Below are 21,274 nucleotides of genomic sequence, written 5' to 3'. Positions count from 1 at the left end.
CCTGATCCTGCAGAGACGGCTCAGACCACAGGCACTGCCAGCACAGAGCTGGAGCACCAGGATTGCACACGATCTCCTGGGATCAGAGAAGCTGGGGGAAGGAAACCTGCAATAAGCACAGAGCATTTATACAAGCTTTAGGCTAAATCCTTCCCTCCCTGGGCAGCATCACTGCAAAGCCATTTCCTAAAGTCTTGTTATTCCTTTTCAGGCCAGGGCTTTGCAGTTGGCAGCAGGGCTGGATTAGCAAACAGGGGAGAGAGGCCTGGCAGGCTGAGGGCATTGCTGGGTGAGCTGGGCTGGCAACCAGAGCCTTTGGTTCAGCAAAGGTCGGGGTGACAAGTCCAATATCTCCAGGTCAGGTACTGCAGCAGCCCAGAGTGGCTCTGGGAGGAGAATGAAGGAGGAACACCCAACCTGGCATGCACCACACCTTATTCCACTCAGAATCCCAGGACTGCTCCTGTTCTGGCCAGGTTGGTGTCCTGAGGGTCTGGAGACAGGATCTGTGCTGCACCCCTGAAATCCCACCAGCACCAAGGCCTTGGGGCAACTCCCGAAGCTCCTTCCCAAAGCAGTCCCTGCTGGATCTCATGTGGTGCCTCCCTGGGACCACCCCAAGTAATGGTGTCTGTCAGAAGGCCCCAGGGAGCTGACATTGCAGGGGACACAAGAAGTGACCTGTTATTCTCCAGGAACCAAATAACAAGGCTGTCCCCATGCACCAGGAAGGGTGGACTCAGCCCCAGGTCGGGATTTGGGGTGTCTCCCTTTGCCCTAGAGACCGTGGAGAGGTCAAAGGTGGGGATCTGCCATCATCCACATCCCACATGCTGTGGAGCTGAAGTCTTGGGGTTTTTTGCCTTCACCTCCCACTCAAGGATTAGGAGCCAAGTACATTTCTCATTGCACCCATCACATGAGAGGAGGAGAGGCAACGTGGGAGGGCACAGGGGAGTGGGAGAAGCCGTCGGCAGGTGGGTACAGACCCCTCAGGAACACAGCATGCCACAAGCAGAGGCTTGGAGGGCCTGGAAACCCATCCTCCCCTTCTGCAGCTGGGATGGAGGATTGCCTGAACAAGCACTTGCTCTCTTCCTGCTGTGCAGAAGCTCTGGGAGAAGCAGGCTCAGGCTCAGCAGGGACAAGGCACCACAGTGTCACCCCATCACGGGGACAGGTCCACAGGAAGGAGGTGGAAAGCAGGAGGGCTGTGATGCTCAGCTGGTGAAGGAAAAGGGATCAGGGTGTTGAATCAGGATCTGAGAGAGATGGATTGATTTCTTCTATATGGATTATGCAGGCTGACCCCGTCTCAGTCTCTGCACTGGCCATGGGGACCAATGTTCTCTGTCCCCCTCCCTGAGCCCCATGGCCCTGGAGTGCCCTGAGCAGCAGGCACTGTGCTGAGCTCCCCTCTGGGCCAGCAGGCAGCAATGGTGTCACCGCAGCATCTTTCTCCTTCTGGAACAAGTCGCCTCCTAACCCCAAGCCCTTGAGAGCAACAGTCATGGGAAACCATGGAAACGGGTGGCAGGCACGTGACAGCGTGTGCCTGCACTCCTGCCCTTGATTTATGTCCCACGTCTGGGACGAGACACAGAAATGCAGGGCTGTTGGGATCGTTTGGGATTTTGAGGCAGCGGAGAATCACCACAGCTTCACTCCCCACCTCCTGTTTGTGGAGCAGGATGGCACATGGGAACGGGGCTGGGCTCCTGACAGGGCCAGACCTGAGGAGCCCAGAGGGGGAGGCAGAAACCTGGAAAAGGCTGGGGGATTTCTCACTTACTTTTCTAACATTTTTTAATATTTTAATATTTCTAAGTGGAGACTTTTGAGCCCACACCCTTTGGCTCCTGGTGCCAGGGAGCGAGGAAAGGCACCCTCTGCACCCAGGAACCAGGTGCCAGGCTGTGAGCCTGGCGTGGGCTAGGACACCGGGTACAAAAGCATCAAAGATTCCTTTTCTTTGAACACACAGCAAGTGATAACCAACGCTCCACCCAGATTATCCCTCCAGTGCTCATACTGGTCAGAATTTGATTTCTTCCCCTTTTTGAAAGCACTTGCACTGCACTGCAGCTTTGCTCTGGGTTTAAGCTGGGTGTCTCTGGGTTTCAGCTAGGTCTAAAGCACCTCTTCCCCTGCACCTCAAGGGAAGGTGATAAGCTTGGCTGTGCCAACCCGGGTCCAGAGGGGTTTCTCTGCTGCCTGGTGACCACCTAGGGACACTGTAGCTAATATTTGAGCTGAGGCTCATGGCTGCTCATCCCAGTGGCTAATGGGCACAAAGGAAATCCAATTTTCACCAATTTGGTGAAAATCTGATGATTCAGCAGCTGCTAGTGGTGTTACTGAACAATTCCTGACCTCTGGCCCGGTCAGGCTGGCCGCACTGCTCTGTTGTCACTCTGGTGGGTTCAGAAGCTCGCAGCTGAGCTTTGCACTCGAGCTCAGGGGTTCATGGATCCGTGGGGCTCCCGGTCTGTCCCAGCACATATTCCCTGGGAGACCCACAGTGGGGGATCTGTGGGCAGCCTGTTCTCCACCAGCTCTCATTAGCTCCGCAAGAGCAAATTTGCTGACACCACCAGTCTGGCGGCTGCTAACGGGGAGGTGGCCGAGGCTGGTTTGGAGGAGAAACACAGCAAAAAGCCTCGACAGCTCTGCAGTAACGAAGCTCCAGCCCCTCCAGGGGCGCAGCCGCCCTCCAGGCCGTCATAGCGGCACCCGCAGCCCGTCTGTCCGTCTGTCCGTCTGTCTGCCCGTCCGCCCTGCCGGGGTGCGCAGCGGCTGCGGGAGGCGGCGGGGCACAGCCCAGCGCTGCTTCGCTTGTCTCCGATCCCCCTCTGGGGGACTCGCGGTTATTACACGGCTCCGGAGGATTTTCCTGCTCTCCGTGCAAATGGACCGTGCTGTGGGTTTAACATGCCGGATTGTCAGGGAGCTGGGAATGGCATTTGGGTAAAAACCAGCCCCAAAAGCACACCCACGAAGGCGGCGGGAAGCCTGGAGAGGAGGTGTTCCCTGCCAAGGCGCTGCCAGCAGCGATGCAATCGCGGAGTGACAACGATACCTTCATTTCACGAGTGCCTTAACTCGGGATCCCTTTCAGCCGGGTCCTGCCACAAGAAGGGAGAGCAAATTCCTAGCATTTAAAAGTCCCCGTGGGACAGACCCTGATCTCTTTTGGGGGGCAGAGGGATCCTGGCAGTGGGGGTGCCTCGTGCTCCCCTCTCGACCTCGACTGTCTTTGCAGCCCGAGAATTGGAGATGAGCGAGGGTCTGTCCTTCCAAACAGCACCTCCTGCAAAATCAGGGAGCGCCAAGAGGAGAGCCGGGGCAGAACTCGGCGCAGCCAGCGGTTGGGCTAACTTTAACTCAGCACTCTGGATTCTGAATTTCCTCTGAGCTGTTTACAAAGGGCTGGAAAAAAAACTTGAAGCACTACCTCCCCCCGCCAGCACCGTCCTGATGTTGCCCAGAACATCTCTCTCATCCCTCCCTTTCGGGGAGAAAAAAAAAAAAAAAAAAAAAAAAAAAAAGGAAAGGAGGGAGGAGTGGGAGAGAGGAGGAGAGAGAGAGAAAGTGAGCTCACGTTCACACATTGGTGAAGAGGCTGGTCTTGCAATGCCTTTGAATATTTTACTTTTAGGCAGTTCCTCGTCAGTCAGCCACACACATCCGAGGCGAGCTGAAGCTAACTACAGCCATGGACAGCACTAGGAGATCTCAAATCTAATCGCACGCATCCTTCCTCCGGGATATTTTTTAAATTCAATATCTAAACACGCCGACAGGCAGCTGCACTCACACACACGCACACACACACATCCATCCACATCCACACGTCGCAGAGCCGCCGAGCAAACACCTTGTCTCCTCTCGCAGGATATACCCGCTCACACACATCTCTCTTTATCTCCTCCTGGCTTCCCGGAGGATCCTGCCGGCTGTTTTTCATGGAGAAAGTCCAGGGAGAAATGGAGATTGAGAGATGGGAAAGAAGTGAAGAGATTTCAGACGCAGAAAAAAAGGTTATTCAAGAGATATGGAGCAGAGTATATGCAAACTGCGAGGACGTTGGGGTCTCCATACTCATCAGGTATTTGAAAAACAAACCAAAAAAAAAAAAAAAAATAAGAAGCAGCAAATGCAACTGAATCTCTTTATAGCTGAGAAAGAGGCAGAACAATATATAGAACTGAGTGGAGATGAATGACAGCGAGTGGGGAGCTGGCTGGGTGTATTTGCTGCCTGGGAGCAGGGAGGGATTCACAGCGCTCCTCGGATTCCCACACCTTTGAGCCCGGGTGGCAGCGGCGGGGGGAGCGGGGGGAGCCTTGCCGGGGACTTTGGGGGACGCTGCTTCCATGCAAAGGTCACCTTAACCTGCGGCCGGGGCTGGGGGGGCGGCGGAGGCGGGGGGAGCTCAGCCCCGGGTGCGGGTGGGTTGGGGATCTGGGGTTTTTGCCCCCCCCCCCCAGGGAGCGGCGTGCGGATGGCACGGGTACGTAGCAGGCTGGCGGGTGAAATAATGCAAGTTGGGAGCCAAGATAAAACCCAAGCAGGTGTGTCTCCGAGGGCACCATCTGTCCCTCCGGCGGCAGCGTCGGCGGGAAGGAGAGCGCTGAAGTTGGCGGTGGAAGGGGGCTGTGGGGGGCACGGGCGGGAGAGGGGGCAGTGGGGGGACAGGGAGCCAGCAGCCCCGGGAAGGGGGTGCAGAGCATCTCCCGATGGCAATGGGGCACAGACAGCAGCTCGAAGCTCTGCACCTGCAACCAGAGCAGGGGAGATGCCCTGGAGGTGAGGAGCAGACGCAGGTGGGGGTTTTTGTGTTGTCTGGGAGTACAGCCATGTCCAGGTAGACCGGGAAAGCGCCAAGTGGAAATCCCACAGGGTGCCACTGGGAGTTTGGGGTATCGGTGGGGTATGGCACAAACAGGCCGTTTCCTTGTTTGAGAGGGGATGGGAGGACGGGCAGGGCAAGGAGAGGGGCAGGTGAGATGCCCTCAATGATCTATTGGCAAACAGCAAAGGTGCTGTCCAGAGAGTCACACCACTCATCGCTGGGGTCAGTAATGCTGGGGTGTCCCTGGTCAGACTCCCACCTGGACCAAACACCAGGCACCCCAGGTGGGAGGCCAGAGACTGGGTTGTGTCCTTCCAGTTTCCTCCTGCAGCAGGGGACTGTGGGTGCGCAGGGAACCCCTTGGATGGATGTGCTGTTTATTAATAATCATCCGAAAGTTTTCCAACAGACTGAGCTAAAGCCCCGAGCCCACAGGGTATGCAGGGAGCAGAGCCTCCCTGGACATCACCATGAGCAGAGCCAGTTCCCCTCCAGGCTCGCTGCCAGCACTGCAATGGGATTTTCTTACCAAGGCCCCCTTGCAGATTCCAGAATGACATTTGACCCCCCTCTCCACCTCGTTCACAAACATTTCCTTCTCTCAGAGCCAGATGATGGCCGAGCCCGGTCTCCCATGGCCCCCACCCCCTGTAGCCAGCCAGGGCAGTCAGGAGGCGTGACAGCCCTGGGGCTGGGGACACCAAACCTACCTGGACTGGGTTTGGCAGGGATCTGGGGGTTACAAAATCCCCCTTAGCCCCATCCCATGAGGTTCAGCTCGGGGTCTGGCCACCAGCCATGCATGGCCAGCTCCTTGCCCAGCACCCAGATCAGGCCATGGCCCCATCTGCCAGCACTGCCAGGTGCCCACTGCCCACAGACACAGGGAGAGTGGCTGTGTGCCCACTGCTGGCACTGAGGGACTCGTGGCAATGCCATGGGGGATTCACCCAGGGCAGCTCATTGCCTTTGGAGCCCCCATGGAGCTCAGAGCAGGGTTGGACATGAGGGGCATTGAGGTGTGGCAATGGGGACTGTGTGGCCGAGCTCTGGTCCCAACTCAAACTTTCCCAGTAGAAGTTTTTGGTCCAGTTTGGGATTTTTTTTTATCCAGGCAGAGTTGTGGCACTGTGGTGAAGGTTTTCTCCTGCTGTGACAACAGAGCAGGACAGAGCTGCCTGCTAGGGTGAACCCTGGCTCCTTGGGAACCTTTTCATCCTTAGTCATGGCATGCACCCTGGCACATCCCAGCTAAACCCACCACCTGCTCCCTCAGCCAGAGCTTCCCTGGGATGCCTAAAGTGAGGTCTGGCCTTTCGGTGCATGTCCCTGGGGATAGTGATGCAATTTGGGAGAGCTACCACCCCCTCCAGCAGCACCTCTTGGAGCAGCACATTCCCCTGCACCCGCATGGCACAGCTGTCCCCCGGTCACAAACCCTGTCCCCAAAGAGGGCTTTGTGCTGCTGCCCTGAGCTTTGCTGTGAGCTTTGAGCTGCACCTGAGCTCCCTGGGGAAGCACGTGCCGGAGGAAAGCAGGGCAGCCCTGGCCGGGGCTGGAGCACCGGCGCTGCCGCTCTCCCAGCTGCGCTCGCAGCTGGCAGCAGCCGCCGGGAGAAGTGGGTCATGCGTGGAGGCGGCCGGGAGCCCGGGCCGGCGGCAGCCGCTTCCCAAGACATGATTCAGCAGCTCCAGAGGTCGGGGCTGGGGAGGGGGCAGTGGGCGGCTGCCGGTGGGGTCGGTGCGGGGTGACCCGCCCAGCACATTTTGGGTGGGCACGCAGACAACGTGCCGGGGGCTGGGAGCTGCCCCAGTCAGCCTCTGCTTCACCAGTGCCCGCCTGGTGTTCTTGCTCACCTAGCTGGGGAAACTGAGGCAGAAAGGGGTTTGCACAGGTGTGGCCAGGGAGAAGGAAGGGAGATGCGTGGCTGTGGACCCCCTTTGATGCAACCCCCACAGGCAGAGTGGTGAGAGCAGGTAAATCTGTCAGCACTTCTCTGGTCGGGGTTGTGACCAGGGACTCAGCTGGGTCTGGTGGCAGAGGGTCTCTCCCTGCTTGCCTGCTCCATCCCCTCTCCATCCCTTCAGAGCTGCTGAGGGCAGGGAATTACTTTTTCCCATGTGGGAAAGGAAGGGCTGGGGGGTTGCAGCACCTCTGAAATGAATCTGGGGCCTGATCCAGGGTGGAGGCAGGGAGGCAGCACTGCCCCCCAAAAGGCAGTGAGGAGGGGTCTGCAGTGCTGCCATCCTGCAGGAGCCCAGCCCAGCTCCCTCTGCCCCTAACAAGCATCCCACCCCTCCATCCCCAGCCTTTCCATGCTTTGCAGATGGGGAAACTGAGGCACAGAGCCGGGCATCATGTTCCCATCCCTCGTGGCTGCTGCTGGTGCTTGAACCCACAGCAAACCCCTGGGGTCCTGCCCTGGCACGATGGGTCCCTGATCTCACAGGGCTCTGGGACCCTGGGGGACACAAACACGGATAATGGGGACTACGGCTGAGCAGCCACCGGATCCTGGGAATCTGCGCTCTGTGGTTGAAACTATGTCGCTAATTGACAATTTCCTCGGTGGGGAGCTTCGCCCCGGAGGAAGCAGAGTCTCCTTGCCACGCTCATCTTCCTCCTCGGGAGCTCAGGGGCCTCTGCAGGCTCCATCTCACAGCTGCCTTAACCCTTGCTGGAGCTGGAGCAGAGTTGGGGCTGGAGCTGGAGCCTGGAGCTGCTCACAGGGGGCTGTGCCTCCTGGCTGAGTGGCTCCCAAGTGGGCCAGCTGGGAGCCCGGGGCTGAAGCTCTTCCGTAGCCTCCCCATGACTCCAGACCCCTTGCTGCGCCTCACTTTCCCCATCTGTTATTTAGGAATGAGCACTTTTTGAACCCTCCCTCAGCGCAGAGCTCACAGCGGGGAGCCCAGGTGTGCCAGGGGAGCAGGGCAGCCTTCAGAACCTGCACTAGCCCTCGCTGTACAGTGCAGGAGCCCCTCCAGCACGTGGCCATCCCTCCCCAAGATCCCCCTTTTCCCCTTCCAACAGTTCATTGGCAACACTCTGAGACAGGGCTGGGGGATGCGAACACCCGGGGCTGGCCCAGCCCTCCACAGCACCCCGGGGCTGAGAGCACCCAGGGGTGAACATCAGAGGGGACTTGGGACCCTCAATCCTTTGCAGATCCCGACTAAGCCCAGGACACCAGGGTTAAAAACGCAGCCTGTCCCGGCCGGCGCACGCGCTCGCTCCCACACCCACACACACGTACCACAGGCACAGATGTGGGACCACAAAACTTTATGGATCCCAGCAGGGGATAAAACCCAGGGATAGTTTCTGTTAGATCCCAGGAGAATCTGCACCAAATGTTAATGCCGTGCCAAGTGCAGGCAACGCAACCTGGCTCAGCCACCACAGGCTGTGCCACCTCCACAGGGCTTCTCCACCACTGTTCCCTCCGTCTGCACTTCAGATCCATCAGCTTTCCAAATTTCCACCTTCTCCATCACTCCTGGTGTGCTCTTTCCCCCTCAAGAGGTGTAGGAGGGGAAGCAAAAGGTTTGCCAATGCAGGATCAGGCCCCTGGATTTCGACAGCTGCTTAGTCTGAGCAAACACACCTGGATTCAGACAGTTTGCAAAGAGCTTTAAAATATGAAAGCACTCCTTGGATGCCAGACGTTATTGTGAGTTCTAGGTTAAAATAGCAAAAAATCTGAGTAATGAGTCTGGCAATGCAGAAACCCTTTTTTTTTTTTTCAGCTGAATCGAAAAAGTATGGACTGAATCTACCCAAAAATGGCATTTAAAGAAGTGATTTTACAGCTACCCCCAAAGCCAACGTGTTTTGCAGAGGTGTCCATAGGGAAAGGCTCTGTTCCTGCCTGGTGAAGGACGCATTTCAGGGCAAAGTGGCTCAGAGAGATGCAATATCTCTCTTTGAAAAGGGCCCCCTGAAAAGACCGGCAGCAGAGTCCCTGTCCCACGGTTTGTTCCATGCTTGTGAATGGTTGTGGTCAAGCTGGGGAGACGTTCTTTCTGGGGACAAGGAGAGCCAGAGAGCAGCAGGGCTCTGCTCTGCTGGCACAGGCACGCATAAGGGACATTTCCCAACCTACCAACCGCTCCATGAGCAGTGAGGGGGCAGTGAGGGTTTAGTAAGCTCAAACAGCCCCTTCTCCTACGGCTGCGTTGTCTCACTGGTCACAGCTCCCAGGACCAGCCCTTTTGGCTTCTTCATGGCCAAGGCAGCTCTGTGGGGATCCCTGTGGCACACCCCGCACCAACCACGACCTCGGGGCTGCCAGCAGCTCTTGGGATGTCCAGAGAAGAGCCTTTCCCGTGTCCCCTGTCCCCGTGCTGCCCTTGCATCACTTGCAAGCCACGTGGGGACAGAAAAATCCCACTCAACACCCCGAGAGCTGCAAGGACATCCAAGGTGACCACGGCGAGGAAAGACACAGAGGGCGAGCAGTTTCCCCGGCCAGTTTCCCTGGCTGTGGCTAAGGATGGGTCGGTTCCAGCCGTGATGATCCCTCCTCCAGAGCCGGCGGCGAGGGCCAGCTCTCGGCTCTGCCAGCCCGCCCCGTTAATGGGGCTGCGGCGGCGGAGCGGGGCCGCGCCCGGACGCGGCTCGGCGAGCGCTCGCCTGTGGAGCTTCAGGGCTCATTAACGGCAGGGAAATGTCAGGACAGCCCTGGCAAGGCTGGCAGGCGCTGAGGGTGCCTGGGGAACGCAGAATGCCGGCTGGGCTGGCTGGCGATCCTGCCCAAGCACAGGCAGGGCTGAGTCGGGGCTGCTGGAAATCACCGTGGAAGCGTTGGATGGGAGAGGGGATGGTGGTGGACACCAGGAACACACGGGTTCTCCGTTTTAGTGGAACATGGGCTGCATCCTTGTGGATGTGTGTTACCCACCTCTCTACCCAGCCAGGGGTCTTCTTCCAACTCCAGGGGAGGTAGGTATCCAGAGACATTTGGGAAAGCTACTTGGGCGCTGTTATTTCACTTCTCTGATGAAAGCTGTCCTTACCCCTACCCTAAGGGTTCATCCATGCAGCCAAAAGCCTTTGGGCTGAACCCACACATGTGCTTGGGGAAAACACCAGCAGTGAGGACGTGGAGGTGTGAGCTGTGCACACAGGAGTGAGCAGCAGATGCCCCTGGGGGTTTCTAGCTCATGTCCAAATGTATTTGGTGAAATCTTTGCCGCTGAGTCCACTCCCAGCCTCATTGGGGTGTCCTGGTCCCTCTGCCTTGGGGCATTACCGAGCACGGTTCAGTGTTGTGCTGGATTCTGCTCCCAAGGCTTTGCAGCGGGGTGCAGCTTTCACCTGGAGGAAGGCCAGCTCCACGTTTCTCTCAGCTGTAGAAGAACTTCAATTTAGCATTAGCGTGTGGATGGGGGACTCGGCCCTTTTCCCTCCAGCCCTCCTATGACGGAGCTGGAGATGTTGCCCACCACCATCTCCACCTGTCCAGGAGCTTTCAGAGACAGGACCCTGGAGCAGGCAGGCACAATCCTCTTCTTCCTCATTAGGTTTGCCTTTTCCTGTCTTGCTGAGCTGTGGCACTGACACGGCTGAGACTTCCCTCACCCTGGGCTGGGTAAACACCCAGGCAGCACCCAGAGCCTTTCCCCAGCCTGAAAAGGGGATGATGGGCTACAGGTGGCTGGGAGGAGCAGGGGGAACATGCAGGCGAAGCGGTGAGCCAGCCCTCAGCATAATAAATAGCAGCATCACACACCACCTGCCTACCCATTATCAGCTGCTTTGTAGGCACCCGAGCAGAGAGGAGTTGGAAGGAGAGGTTTGAAAAGGGACACAGAGAGGCTCTAGGCTGCCTTAGAGTTTCTCCCACGTAGAGGGACGAGGCGAGAGAAAACATGAAAGCATTGGTAGGTTGAGTCACCAACCCTGGAGGGATTGAAGAGATGTGTAGATGTGGCACTTGGGGACGTGTTTTAGTGGTGGGCTTGGCAGTGCTGGGTTAAGAGCTGGACTTGGTGATCTTAAAGGCCTCTTCCAACCTAAATGGTTCTGTGGAAACCTAGAAAAAAGCAGGCTCCAAGTGCTGGCTGGGGGCTCAGCTGAAGCTTCCCAGCAGATCTGAGGGCTCACAAGTATTTTCACCCTGTGGTTTGCAAACAGGGTAGGTGAAGTATCAAGGGTTTAGATGCTCAGGAGGACCAAGCAGCATCCAGGCGTCCTCTTTCCAGCTGGGGAGGCAAGGAGGTGGCTGGGTTTGGAGATTTCCTCCATGCAGGATTTGCTCTGGGGAGAGGGAGGAAGGTGGGGAAGATGGAGGAGCCACTCTTCCTTAACAGAAAACAGGTTTCCAGTAACTGCAGTGGGTTTGCACCTTAATTATTTCCTTTGGCTCTGCTACTGGGAATGGTTGTGTCCTTAAAGTTGTTACAAGGGCAAAAGAGAGAGGAAAAGCAATCCTGACATCCTGTCCGCTGGGTCCAGATGTAGCTGGCAGAGTACAAATTAGCGGGTGCAGAATGGAATCGCTTAAAAAGAAATTTAATGAGATCGGTATGCAGGCATCTGGTTCCTATCAATCATCATTTTGTGTGATATGCAATGGTAAATATCATCTTTTAATGACTCTGATGGAGAAAAAAAGCCTAAACCACACACACCCGCATAATGATCCAAAAAAATTCCAGAGCCCGAGAGATTTGAACTCTCAAAATTATCTGCAGATGGAAAAACCCCAACCAACACCTCTTCTAACTCACTATTGTTTGAGTTATTTTATTCCTTTTATTTTTTTCCTCCTTTCTTCTGGTTATATTTAACCTTTGTGTACAATTAATCTTCTCTGTTTATTAACAACTACCACTGAGTGAGCCTCCTTCCCTCTTCTTTGTGGTTTGACAGCTCAAATATTTGCTCCAGGTAGAAGTTCTTGCTGCAGGCGCCTGCTGCTCTCTAGGGAGAGGTGGCTACAGGTCTCTGGCCATCCATGGGTTTGAAGCAAAGATGTTTTGGGCTCCTCTGTTTCAGTTCTCCACCAAGGAAATCCAGCAGACACAGGACTGAGCACATGAGCTGAGGGTTTGCTGCTTTTCCATCCCCAGCATCGCTGCTGTCCTGATGGCAGATCCCTTGGGAAAGCTGCTGGGCTCAGCTCCTGTGGGGCCATCAGCTTGAGGGCCTGCAAAGCAGGGAAAGGTTGGAAGCCAAGTACTCGGATCCTTCATTGGTCCAGTCTCACCCAGGTTGGGGTATTTTGGGGGTTTAACCAGTCTTTGCTCCCGGCATATCTGGCCAGAAGTGGGGAGAGGTGGAAGTGATGGTCCCAGGGTCTCCTTTTGGCCCTTCTCTTGTTGGGGACACACTGCATTCCTGGTGATGCAGAGGTCAGTTCCCTCTTGCTATTCCCTTCCTGCTTCAGACCAGGAATTTTTCTCAACTCATTTCCCATGCCTCCAGGACATCCTGCCCTTCTGCTGAGATAAAATACAGCTTTTCAGGGAGCTTCCCGTGGTTTGGGGTTCAGAGGTGGAGACATGCAGGGAGCAGCTGGCAGCCTCCATCCCCTGGCTGGGGCAACAGGTCCTGCTTCCTGTGACATCCCCTGCTCCCAGTGCCTGGGAGGATGCCTGTTAGGGGGAAAGATCCACTAGCAGGGATGGTAAAACCCTTAGCTCTGACCCCAGCAGGATGATTCCTGTTGGAGCTGGAGGGCTTTGCTGGGTGTCTGGAGCTGCAACAGCTTGAATAGAGGTGGGGGGAGATGGGATGGGGGCAGAGGGATGCTGAGTCCCCTTGGAAAAAATGGTCCCATTAAACCAGACTGGAACGTTTGCCCTTCTGTGGGGAAATGCCATGTCTTAAATCCCGGGAATGATGCTATCCATGCAGCCCTGGCCAGCTCCATCCCCCAGCACCTCTCTGACAGCTCTGAGCTGAAGGACTGAGCATCTCTGTGGTGGCAGGAGCTGGAGACAGCCAGGCCTGGGAGTGATTTCTCCCGACAGGGACCAGATGTGTCAGGAGAAGCCGTGCCGGGTGGAGGAGGCTGCACAACAACAAGAGGAGTTTTGTCATGGGTCCCCTCTGGGTTTTAAAAGCAACACCTTGTCGTCCCCCCCCTTCCACCTTCCTTCCTCCCCCATCCTTTCCTCGGCACACTCTTCACACCTCCAAAACCTATTTTGGGCCATCTGATGAATCCCAGATGCCTTGGGGAAGCAACAGAAGCGGTGGTGCACTCCAGGCGCTGCTTCACGCCGCTTCCTTGGCAATGCCCCCAAGCTTTCACAAGCCAAGGGAGCGGGGGAAGGAAGGGAGGGGGGAAAAAGGAGGATAACAAATTGGTAAAAGAGCCTGGTACTCAATATTGCGATTATTCATGGAGTGGTGAGTGGGGAAGAGGATCCCACCTGGTTCTGGAGACAAGCAGTGATGGTTGGAGAGAAAGGTGGGATGGGTTCAGGTTCCCGTGGTTTGGGATGGTGCTTGGGAAGGGGGTTAGGGAGGGGAGGATGCAGTCTGCCTGGAGCCAGGAATGATTGGGGACAGCCTGGAAGCACTCTGCTTCCTCCTGAGCATCCTTCACCAGTCCAGGAGCCAGGGAGAGCCCCGTAGGAGGGAGGGAGCTGGGCAAAAGCAGGGAGCAAACGCTGACGTGGTTTTCTCCTGCATAAATTAGGTGGAAGGGGGTGGTTAATGTGACTCAAGTGTCAGCCCCAGCTGCAATGCTGGCATGGGTGGTGTTGGCATTGGTGGCTCCAGCCCGGTACCCTGTCACCTTGTGCCCTTCCACTCCCTGCCCCCTCCAGTCCTCCACCTCCCTGGGGAGCTCAGTATATCAGCTGCGACCACAACTTCATTTCTTTCAGCTGCATTTCATTGGGGTTGATTTAATCTGGCAGAAAAGAGGATCCCCTGGCCCCCCAGAGGGGCTGGTGAGTGTTTGGGGTGTCCTTGTGCTGGGGGAAATGTCACAGATGAGCAGTGCCATTGGCTTAGGTCCTGCTGGAGACTCTGGTGGGGCTGATCCATGAAAGCTGGAGGCAACCTGGACAAGGGGAGACTGTTCTGGGTCGCCGTGCAGAAATAAAGCCCACGGGACCAAGGAAGAGGGGCAGGGAGAGGCTGAATGGGGTAAAGAGAGGTTTTCATGCTCATCTCCAGCTCTCTGAGGCAGGATGTGATGTTTTGATGTATGTGGGCACGTATCCAGCATCTGGCACGCCCGGGTGGCATCTCTGGGCATCAAGAACTCAGCCTTGCCTCTGCTTTGTGGATGAATATCCAGCTGTGCTGACCTTGTAGCAGATGGGGTTTGGGAGAAAGGCATCAACCTGCTGGTTTTCAGACAGCTCAATGCTGCAGCTCCTGGGGAACTCGATAGGAAAACCAGCCCTGGCTGTGTGAGACGCAGGGGGTGGCTTCCAGCATCTCCATCCCTCCGTGCTTGGCTTTAACCCCTCAGCCTGCTCTGCCCCTCCTGATGGCATTTCGTGTCTGTTCTTTCTGGAAGGTTTTTTGTGAACTTCCCCTCGGCCAAGCAGTACTTCAGCCAGTTCAAGCACATGGAGGACCCGCTGGAGATGGAGAGGAGCTTGCAGCTGCGCAAGCACGCTCGGAGGGTGATGGGGGCCATCAACACCGTGGTGGAGAACCTCAACGACTCCGAAAAGGTCTCCTCTGTCCTGGCCCTGGTGGGCAAGGCCCACGCCCTCAAGCACAAAGTGGAGCCCATCTACTTTAAGGTAAAGGATAGGAGCAAAATAATCTTTGGGCTGCTTTAGGAAGAGGGCAGGGGAAGAGGAGCCGTGGTGAGCTGGTGCTGCCTGTTCCTTGGCTGGAGAAGCTTGGCTGGATGTGGGGACTGCTCCCCACACAGGTGCAGTGTCCCACTGTGACACTGTTCCATGGAGACCACCGTTCCCACTCACAGCCAGTGCCAGAGCACCCGGTACCTCCCCCTGCCCAGGGAAACACACCTGGTGTGTCCCTCTTCTTTTGGAAATTAAGCGTGGTAGCAGGGACTCAATTAGTTGGCTAATTAGCTGGTTAGAGCTAATAACACCAAAATGGCGGGTTTGATCCCCACGTGGCCTCTCACTTAAGAGTTGGACTTGATGATCCTTATGGGTCCCTTCCAACTTGGAATATTCTGTGATTCTGTAAATAATTTGAGGTGCCCAGACTGGGGAGATGCTTCAGCCTGCCAGCAGCTCCCTCCTCAGGCCTGGGTCTCCATCTTGCTGCCTGGGCAGGCTGGTTACCTGTCCTGGCTGCTCCCAGGGGTATCAAGAGACCTCCAGGATATCTGTGTCCTACAGACAGCAGCAGGACTCAAGTGTTTCTGTAGAAAAAAGCTAAATTTGCTGTGAGCAGCTCCCTGGAGAGTTACTAACCCCTTGCTGGCTGTCTGCCTCCCCCCCAGAAACTCACTGGTGTCATGCTGGAGGTCATTGCTGAGGAATACCCCAACGACTTCACCCCAGAGGCACACGGAGCCTGGACCAAGATGAAGACCCTCATCTACACCCATGTGACAGCGGCCTACAAGGAGGTGGGCTGGGCTCAGTACCCCACTGCCACCCTGTGAGCGCCCAGGGGGCCACGAGAGGGGCAGGGAGGGCTTCGCTCACCCCAGGACTTCACTCTGGTCTCTTCTCAAGATCTTTGCTCAGTTTGGGGAGCCCGGTAGGGCCAGTTCTGTCAGCTGCCAAGTCACAATTTGATCTCCATGGGGTTTAAAAACAAACTAACTAAGCCAAAAAACCACAGAACCATGAAGGGTGTGGGTGGGTTGGGGTGAAGCAGTTGCAGGGGATGCTGGAAGGGGATGCAGAGGGCGAGGGGAGAGCGTTGGTTGTTGGCTCCATCTTCCTGTCCTGGCCCGTCCATCACCACCTCCCAAACCCTGCACCTCACCTGCACCATCTCAAAGTCCCTTGCACAAGTGCTGCTGCCCTGTTCACTGCTGAACAACACAACCCTCATTTTCCATGCGAAGCCCCTGGGTAAACCTGGCTCTTGGGGGCACACGTGGAGACCCCCGACTGGCACCGAGAATGCTTTGCTTTGCACTTTCTCTATCACCTGGCACGGTGGCAGGGCCGGCAGCCAGAGCCACTCTGGGTGCCCATCACCCTGTGCTCCAGGTGGGCAGCAGCCCTCACCTCTCCTGTCACCCACAGTCCCTGTCCTTGGCTGGCTGCTGCAAACCCTCCTGGGGTGGGAGGGACGTGCTCCCACAGCGCGAGAGAGTGGGAAGGAGGGGGACACCTTTGGGCTGCCTCCCCTCGTGGCTCAGGGCATGGTGTGTAGGTGGGATGCCTGTGCCATACGTGGGGAGCTGGTGAGTCCACCCACTGCCCTTCAGCTCCCTGAGGATGGGCTTGGGTGGCACACGATGTGCCACTGCCCTGGCAGCTGGTGTGTGGAGGTCTGTCTGTCCAGCTCTGCCCTCTCAGTGAGAAGGGGGATCAGGCTGTGACCAGGAGGGGGAAAGATGGCATGGACATATTAGGAGGGATTTCTGGGTGTGAGGAAAGGTCCCTTCTCTGTTAAAATTAATAAATACCTTGTACAGAGCAGATTCCTGCCCTCGTGGTGAAACTGGGTTCCTCTGAATAAAGTGCCTGGTAGAAATCAGCCCCTGCAGGAGCTGTGTCCCTCCCGGGGACAGCAGTGCTCCTGCCTGTGCCTGACAAAGGCTTCTCCCACACCCCCCAAAACGTGGCTGCAGGGCTTGGAGCACTCATTCCGCCTCTAACACCGACTCCTCTTGAACTTCTGGGTGAGTCTGCCTGGTTTGTGCCTCAGTTTCCCCTGCAGTTATGGAAAAGGGAGGAGGAGCAGCCCCGTTGCCTCCTGCCCACATGTGGTTGGATTTAGAAGATTTCTGGGAACTGATTGGGAAAGGATTGAGGATGAAATGTCAGATGTGCTGGGAAGCTTTGGAATCCTTGCCACCCAATATTTCCCTAAAGGCCTCTGCTATTTTTAGAGCTCTAGCATTAAGGGCAATGTTATCTGTTGAAGTGGGAGGAGGGTTCCCTTCTGAGATTTCCTCTGGCCTCGCTCCACTGCTGTCCTGGAGAGCTGGCAGCTCCCTGAGAGAGACCAGCTCCTCTCCTGGATGCCAGCTGGACAGGCAACCAGCCCACGGTTCCAACTGGGATCCCCACAGCCGCCTTGGGGACATCCCCCCACTGTGGGGACACAGCTGGAGGGGGCAGCAGTCACTCCCCCAGGCTGACCTCCCTCCCCCAGAGCAGACAGACAGACAGAAACTCCTGCTTTGCTCACCTGTGCTTTTAATCATCCCCAGGGACAGGTTTATTATGTCTCAAAATAGCCCCAGGACTCCAATAATGTCACTACAGCCACTCTGGCCTTGCAGTTCTTTCCTTCCTACATCCCACACTACCACTGATGGAGAGGAGCAATGGAGCCTGGAGCAAAGGCACGTCCTGGGCATCCATGGAGAGCTGGGTGGCAATAACAGCTCGGGCACAGCTGTCCTTGGCATGGCAGCATGCAAGATCCAGGGGCTGTAAAAGGAAGGGACAGGCACGGGGTGACAAGTGATGCTGCTTTGCTCATGGGGTGGGCTGTCAGTTAGAGTCAGCACCCCCAAAATTCAGCCCACCAGCCTGCACTGGCGAAGGTGCCAGCAGCTGCTGCCTCCAGCTCACACTGGAGTGTCAGAGCAGCTGCTCGTCCCTCGAGTGTCAGTGGAGGCATCCCTCAAACAGCTGCTGCTGCCCGGGGCAGGGATGGATGGGGAAAACCTGTTCAGCCATTGACTTCCCTCCAGGGCAGGACTGGAGAGGGATCACTTGGATCAAGACTGTTAGATGATATTTGTGTGTGCACATCACGGGACTCTCTGGAGCACAGCTTTGCTGGCTCCTGCCAAGGCCTTGAGGCCAGCAGCACATATTTCTGATGAGTTCACGTACTCCCTGTGCTCTGCAGATGCTGGGCCAGGGCTGTTTCCGTACAGGGATGTTTCATCTTTAGACAAAATTTGCACATAAACCTTTGAGGTTAATAATCTCCAGGTGGGAATTTTATTTTTGCAGCGCAAACCCTTCCCCTCCCTTCCCACAACCAAAACTGGGCTCCCAGTCTGCAGAGAAGCCACTTTGGAGCGCCTGGAAATTCTCCGTGTTCCTACCCGACCTACCCATGTGCCTTGGCTTTTGGGGAGCAGCAGCAGCAGCGAGGTCCCCCCACCTCCCCTTTAAATGGCAATTGGTTTCTCCTTTCTTTTTTTACATCCCTAGAAAAAGCTGACCCGCGGCCTCGTGCGCCCACGTGTGCGTGCGCTGGGCTTGGGGTTTTTTTTCCAGGCACTTTTTCCTAAAGCAGATCCAGATGTGTGCAGCTGCTGTCCCTCGAGGAGCGCCCCCCGCTCCCCATCAGCCAAATTGCAGGCCAGTCCAGTAGATGCAAACAAAAACATGTTTATTTTTATCAGCTTCGTAGGAAGTAACATGAAGCAGGGGGGTGGCCAGGGCAAAGCTCGGGAGGGGAGGAGATGGAGATAAAGCGAACGCCCCCTCTCTGCCGCCCGCAGCTGAGGAGGCATTGCTTAGATCCAGGAACATTCTCATCTGGGGAAGAGATGAAGATCAGCAGAATAAGGAAAAAGTACCATTCCAGAGTGACAGGGCTGATAAATGCCATGTGGAAGAGCAGGAAGGGGGGGCTGTGTCCTGGCTCTGTGCGTGGCTCCCCGGCACACACACATCCATGCACAGCCATTCCCTGTCGCTGCCAGCCCATTGCTCCCCCCTGATCCCACCACAGCCAACTGGGGGCCCCTTTATCCCCGTTTTGTTCAGGTCTTGCTCTCTGGGGCTTGACCTTTCACTTCGTGGTGCACTCAGGCTGAGCTAAGGGCACTTTGGGCTGAGCTCTGCTCTCCTTGGTGGTGGCAGGTAGGGATCAACTTGCAAAGTCTTTTCCCCAAGATTCATGGGTGAGAAGCTGGGGGTCAGGGCATGATGCCAGCACATGTTGGGGGCCAGTTGGTCTCTCTCCTGCCCTGTGGAGGTTCCCTGTGTCCCCCAGCCCCAGCCAACCCCTGGCTCAGCCAGCACCTTGGTGCTATCATCAAGGGCTGGGCTTGGAGCTGTGATCCGGGTGGGAAAGCCTTTGTGCCCCCTGCCAGAGGTAGAGAAATGCTGAGTGAGGGGGGGATTTAGTGTCCCTGGAGCAGGGTCCCCCTTGAGCACCTCGTCCTGGCTCTCTTTGGCAGCACTTGCTCATGTCAACCAACTCTTGTCCCCTCCCCTGAAGCTCCACATTTGGTCAGAGGGAGTTGAGCACTGGAGGGAATGGGAAAGCACTGGGTTGGGAAGGGGCATGGATCCCACCCACCCCATCTCCCCCTCCTACGCCCAACATTCATGGCAGGTTTAGCTCAGCAGGCACCCAGCTAGAGAGACCCCCCAGCACCACCAGGACCCTTATGGGCCTTATGCCACCAACCTCATCTTCTCTTGGGGGTAACAAATCCCCAAGGCAGCCGAGCCGTGAGCTCTCCCTGGGGAGTCCTCTCGCATCTCTGCCACTTTGTCCCAGGCAAGAGGTCACAGCATCTCCCCACTCCCTGGAGGGGGTGCCCAGCGACTTCAGTGGGGACCAGATTTCACCTGGCTGGACTCTGGTGCCAGAGCTCAGCCTTCCCTGCCCCTTGCTGTAGGGAAGCTGCCCTGGTGCGGGGACGTCGGAGCGAGGGCTGCTCGGGGCCAGCACCATCGATGCCAGACAGAGGGATAAAAGGAAAACCCATGCACTGACCTTGGACCAACTTAGGGAAAGGGAGGGACAAAACCACCCGCCTGGCTCCGACCTCTTTGCCGGGCTGCGGCGCTAATTACTTTCCATAGCTGAAGTTGTCTCTAATTGTTGTATGTCTGAACCAGTCCCAGCGTGACCCACAGACGTGAGCTGGCGCGGTCTGATGTAACTCCGTGTCTTTCCTGTTCCTGCTGCGGATCCTGTTCATGTTCGTGTCCCTCGGCGCTTCCGTGCTGGTTTTCTACCTGCGTTCCGTGTATATGGGTGTAACTTGTTTTTCTTTTTGTAGGTTTTTAGTATGTTTGTAACCGGACAAAATGGTGTTATTAAACTGAAACTTGTATCTTCAGTGGATAAATCAATCAAACCCCCTCCCGCTCTGCTTGGTTTCTTTCTGATGCGGTGGCTACGAGGTGAAGGGGTGTTAGGGGGCTGCCCCTGGGGGTTCCTGCTCACTCTGAGGGAGCTTTTTGGCTGGAAAGGGGGAGGGGATGTGCCCACCAAGGGTGGTAGAGGTGGCTGGAGGCATATTAGCAGTGCACTCAGGTGGGGAGGGAAGGGTCTGCCTCTCCTCCAGGCTCTTCACTTGGCTTCCAGGTATGTTGTACAAACCAGCAGGGGCTCTCCTTGGATCAGGAGCTATTCCTGTGCTTTTGGCAGCCCAACCAGTCCAAAATACTCGCTGATGGCCACAGCATGCAGCAGCCACGACCACCAAGGACTGTGAGACTGTTCCCAGCCTGTAAAAATAACAAACAGCTGCCTGAGCAGCAGCAGCCCAGTTTTCCGCGTCTCAGTCCCTGGCGGCTCCTCCTGAGCCTCTCGCTGAGGCTGGATCACGTTGTGGGGGGATGGGTTGCAGTAGGGTTGGGTCGCTTTGTGGTTTCCCCCCATGGGTCTTCCCAGCTCCCTCATTTACAAAACAGCCCTCTCAAGTTTAGTTGACACTGGCCAACCTTTCCAAAGCTGTTGGCAGAGGGTGGATGGACAAACAGACAGACTCATGCTATGGTCCCATAAGCCCCATTGCCGTGGGATACAAGGCTCGGAAAACAAATTCAAGCAATGCTGTTTATTGTGCTTCTCTTCACTCCAAGTACAGAATGGTCTTTCAAGGATGGGAAAACCCATCCCACCAGGGTGGTAGAAATTACCAGCACCTGGCCACACGTGAGTTTAAGGGGAGCTAATCCCAGTTTAGACTGAGGCTGGGGGGACACAGTTCTGAGAGGGAGGAGGGCAGAGATCGGTGCCTTGGTGGCTGCTCAGAGTCTTGGGGAGCCTGGTGCTGACTTTTATCCTGTTGGCTGAGGACAGCAATGCTGTCCTCCAGCCCTGCATGTTGGAAAAAACAGCAGTTGAGTGGTGGCATTTTTCCCTGGGCAGGCACTCGAGATACTCTGTAATCCCCAAGCCACAGTGACAAGTGTGGCCTTACAAGGGGAACCCTTGTCTTTCCCTACAGCTTCACCAAACCAAGCCCAACCAGCCATGGACACAGCAAAGAGATCCAGAGGCCTGCTCATGTGGGGAGGGGAATAACTGCCTGGTTCAATCTGTCTTCTCCTGCTGTGCCTTTTCTTGTGGGGTAAAAAACCACTTGGTGTTGTTAATGTGATTAATAAGCCATCCTCAGAGTCTCTG

The 21,274-nt window shown here is 56.2% G+C and overlaps 1 protein-coding gene across 2 annotated transcripts; it reads left to right on the top strand.

The window, feature by feature from the left end:
* The first annotated feature begins 2,408 nt into the window (after positions 1 to 2,408).
* Positions 2,409 to 20,002, top strand: CYGB (cytoglobin). 2 transcript variants are annotated; one of them, XM_069032908.1, is made up of 3 exons: positions 2,409 to 4,108; positions 14,340 to 14,571; positions 15,252 to 20,002. In XM_069032908.1, the coding sequence occupies exons 1-3, from the start codon at positions 3,966 to 3,968 to the stop codon at positions 15,414 to 15,416; spliced, it is 540 nt and encodes a 179-aa protein (XP_068889009.1). In that variant the 5' UTR covers positions 2,409 to 3,965; the 3' UTR covers positions 15,417 to 20,002. The 2 variants fall into 2 exon arrangements, with proteins under 2 accessions (XP_068889009.1, XP_068889008.1); XM_069032907.1 differs by lacking the exon at positions 2,409 to 4,108 and adding an exon at positions 6,622 to 9,796.
* Positions 20,003 to 21,274: the final 1,272 nt, after the last annotated feature.

The sequence above is a fragment of the Aphelocoma coerulescens genome, chromosome 18 (assembly GCF_041296385.1).
Source record: "Aphelocoma coerulescens isolate FSJ_1873_10779 chromosome 18, UR_Acoe_1.0, whole genome shotgun sequence".
NCBI lineage: Eukaryota > Metazoa > Chordata > Aves > Passeriformes > Corvidae > Aphelocoma > Aphelocoma coerulescens.
The sequence above is the reverse complement of the archived record's forward strand: the minus strand, read 5'-3'. Positions and strand labels throughout refer to the sequence as shown.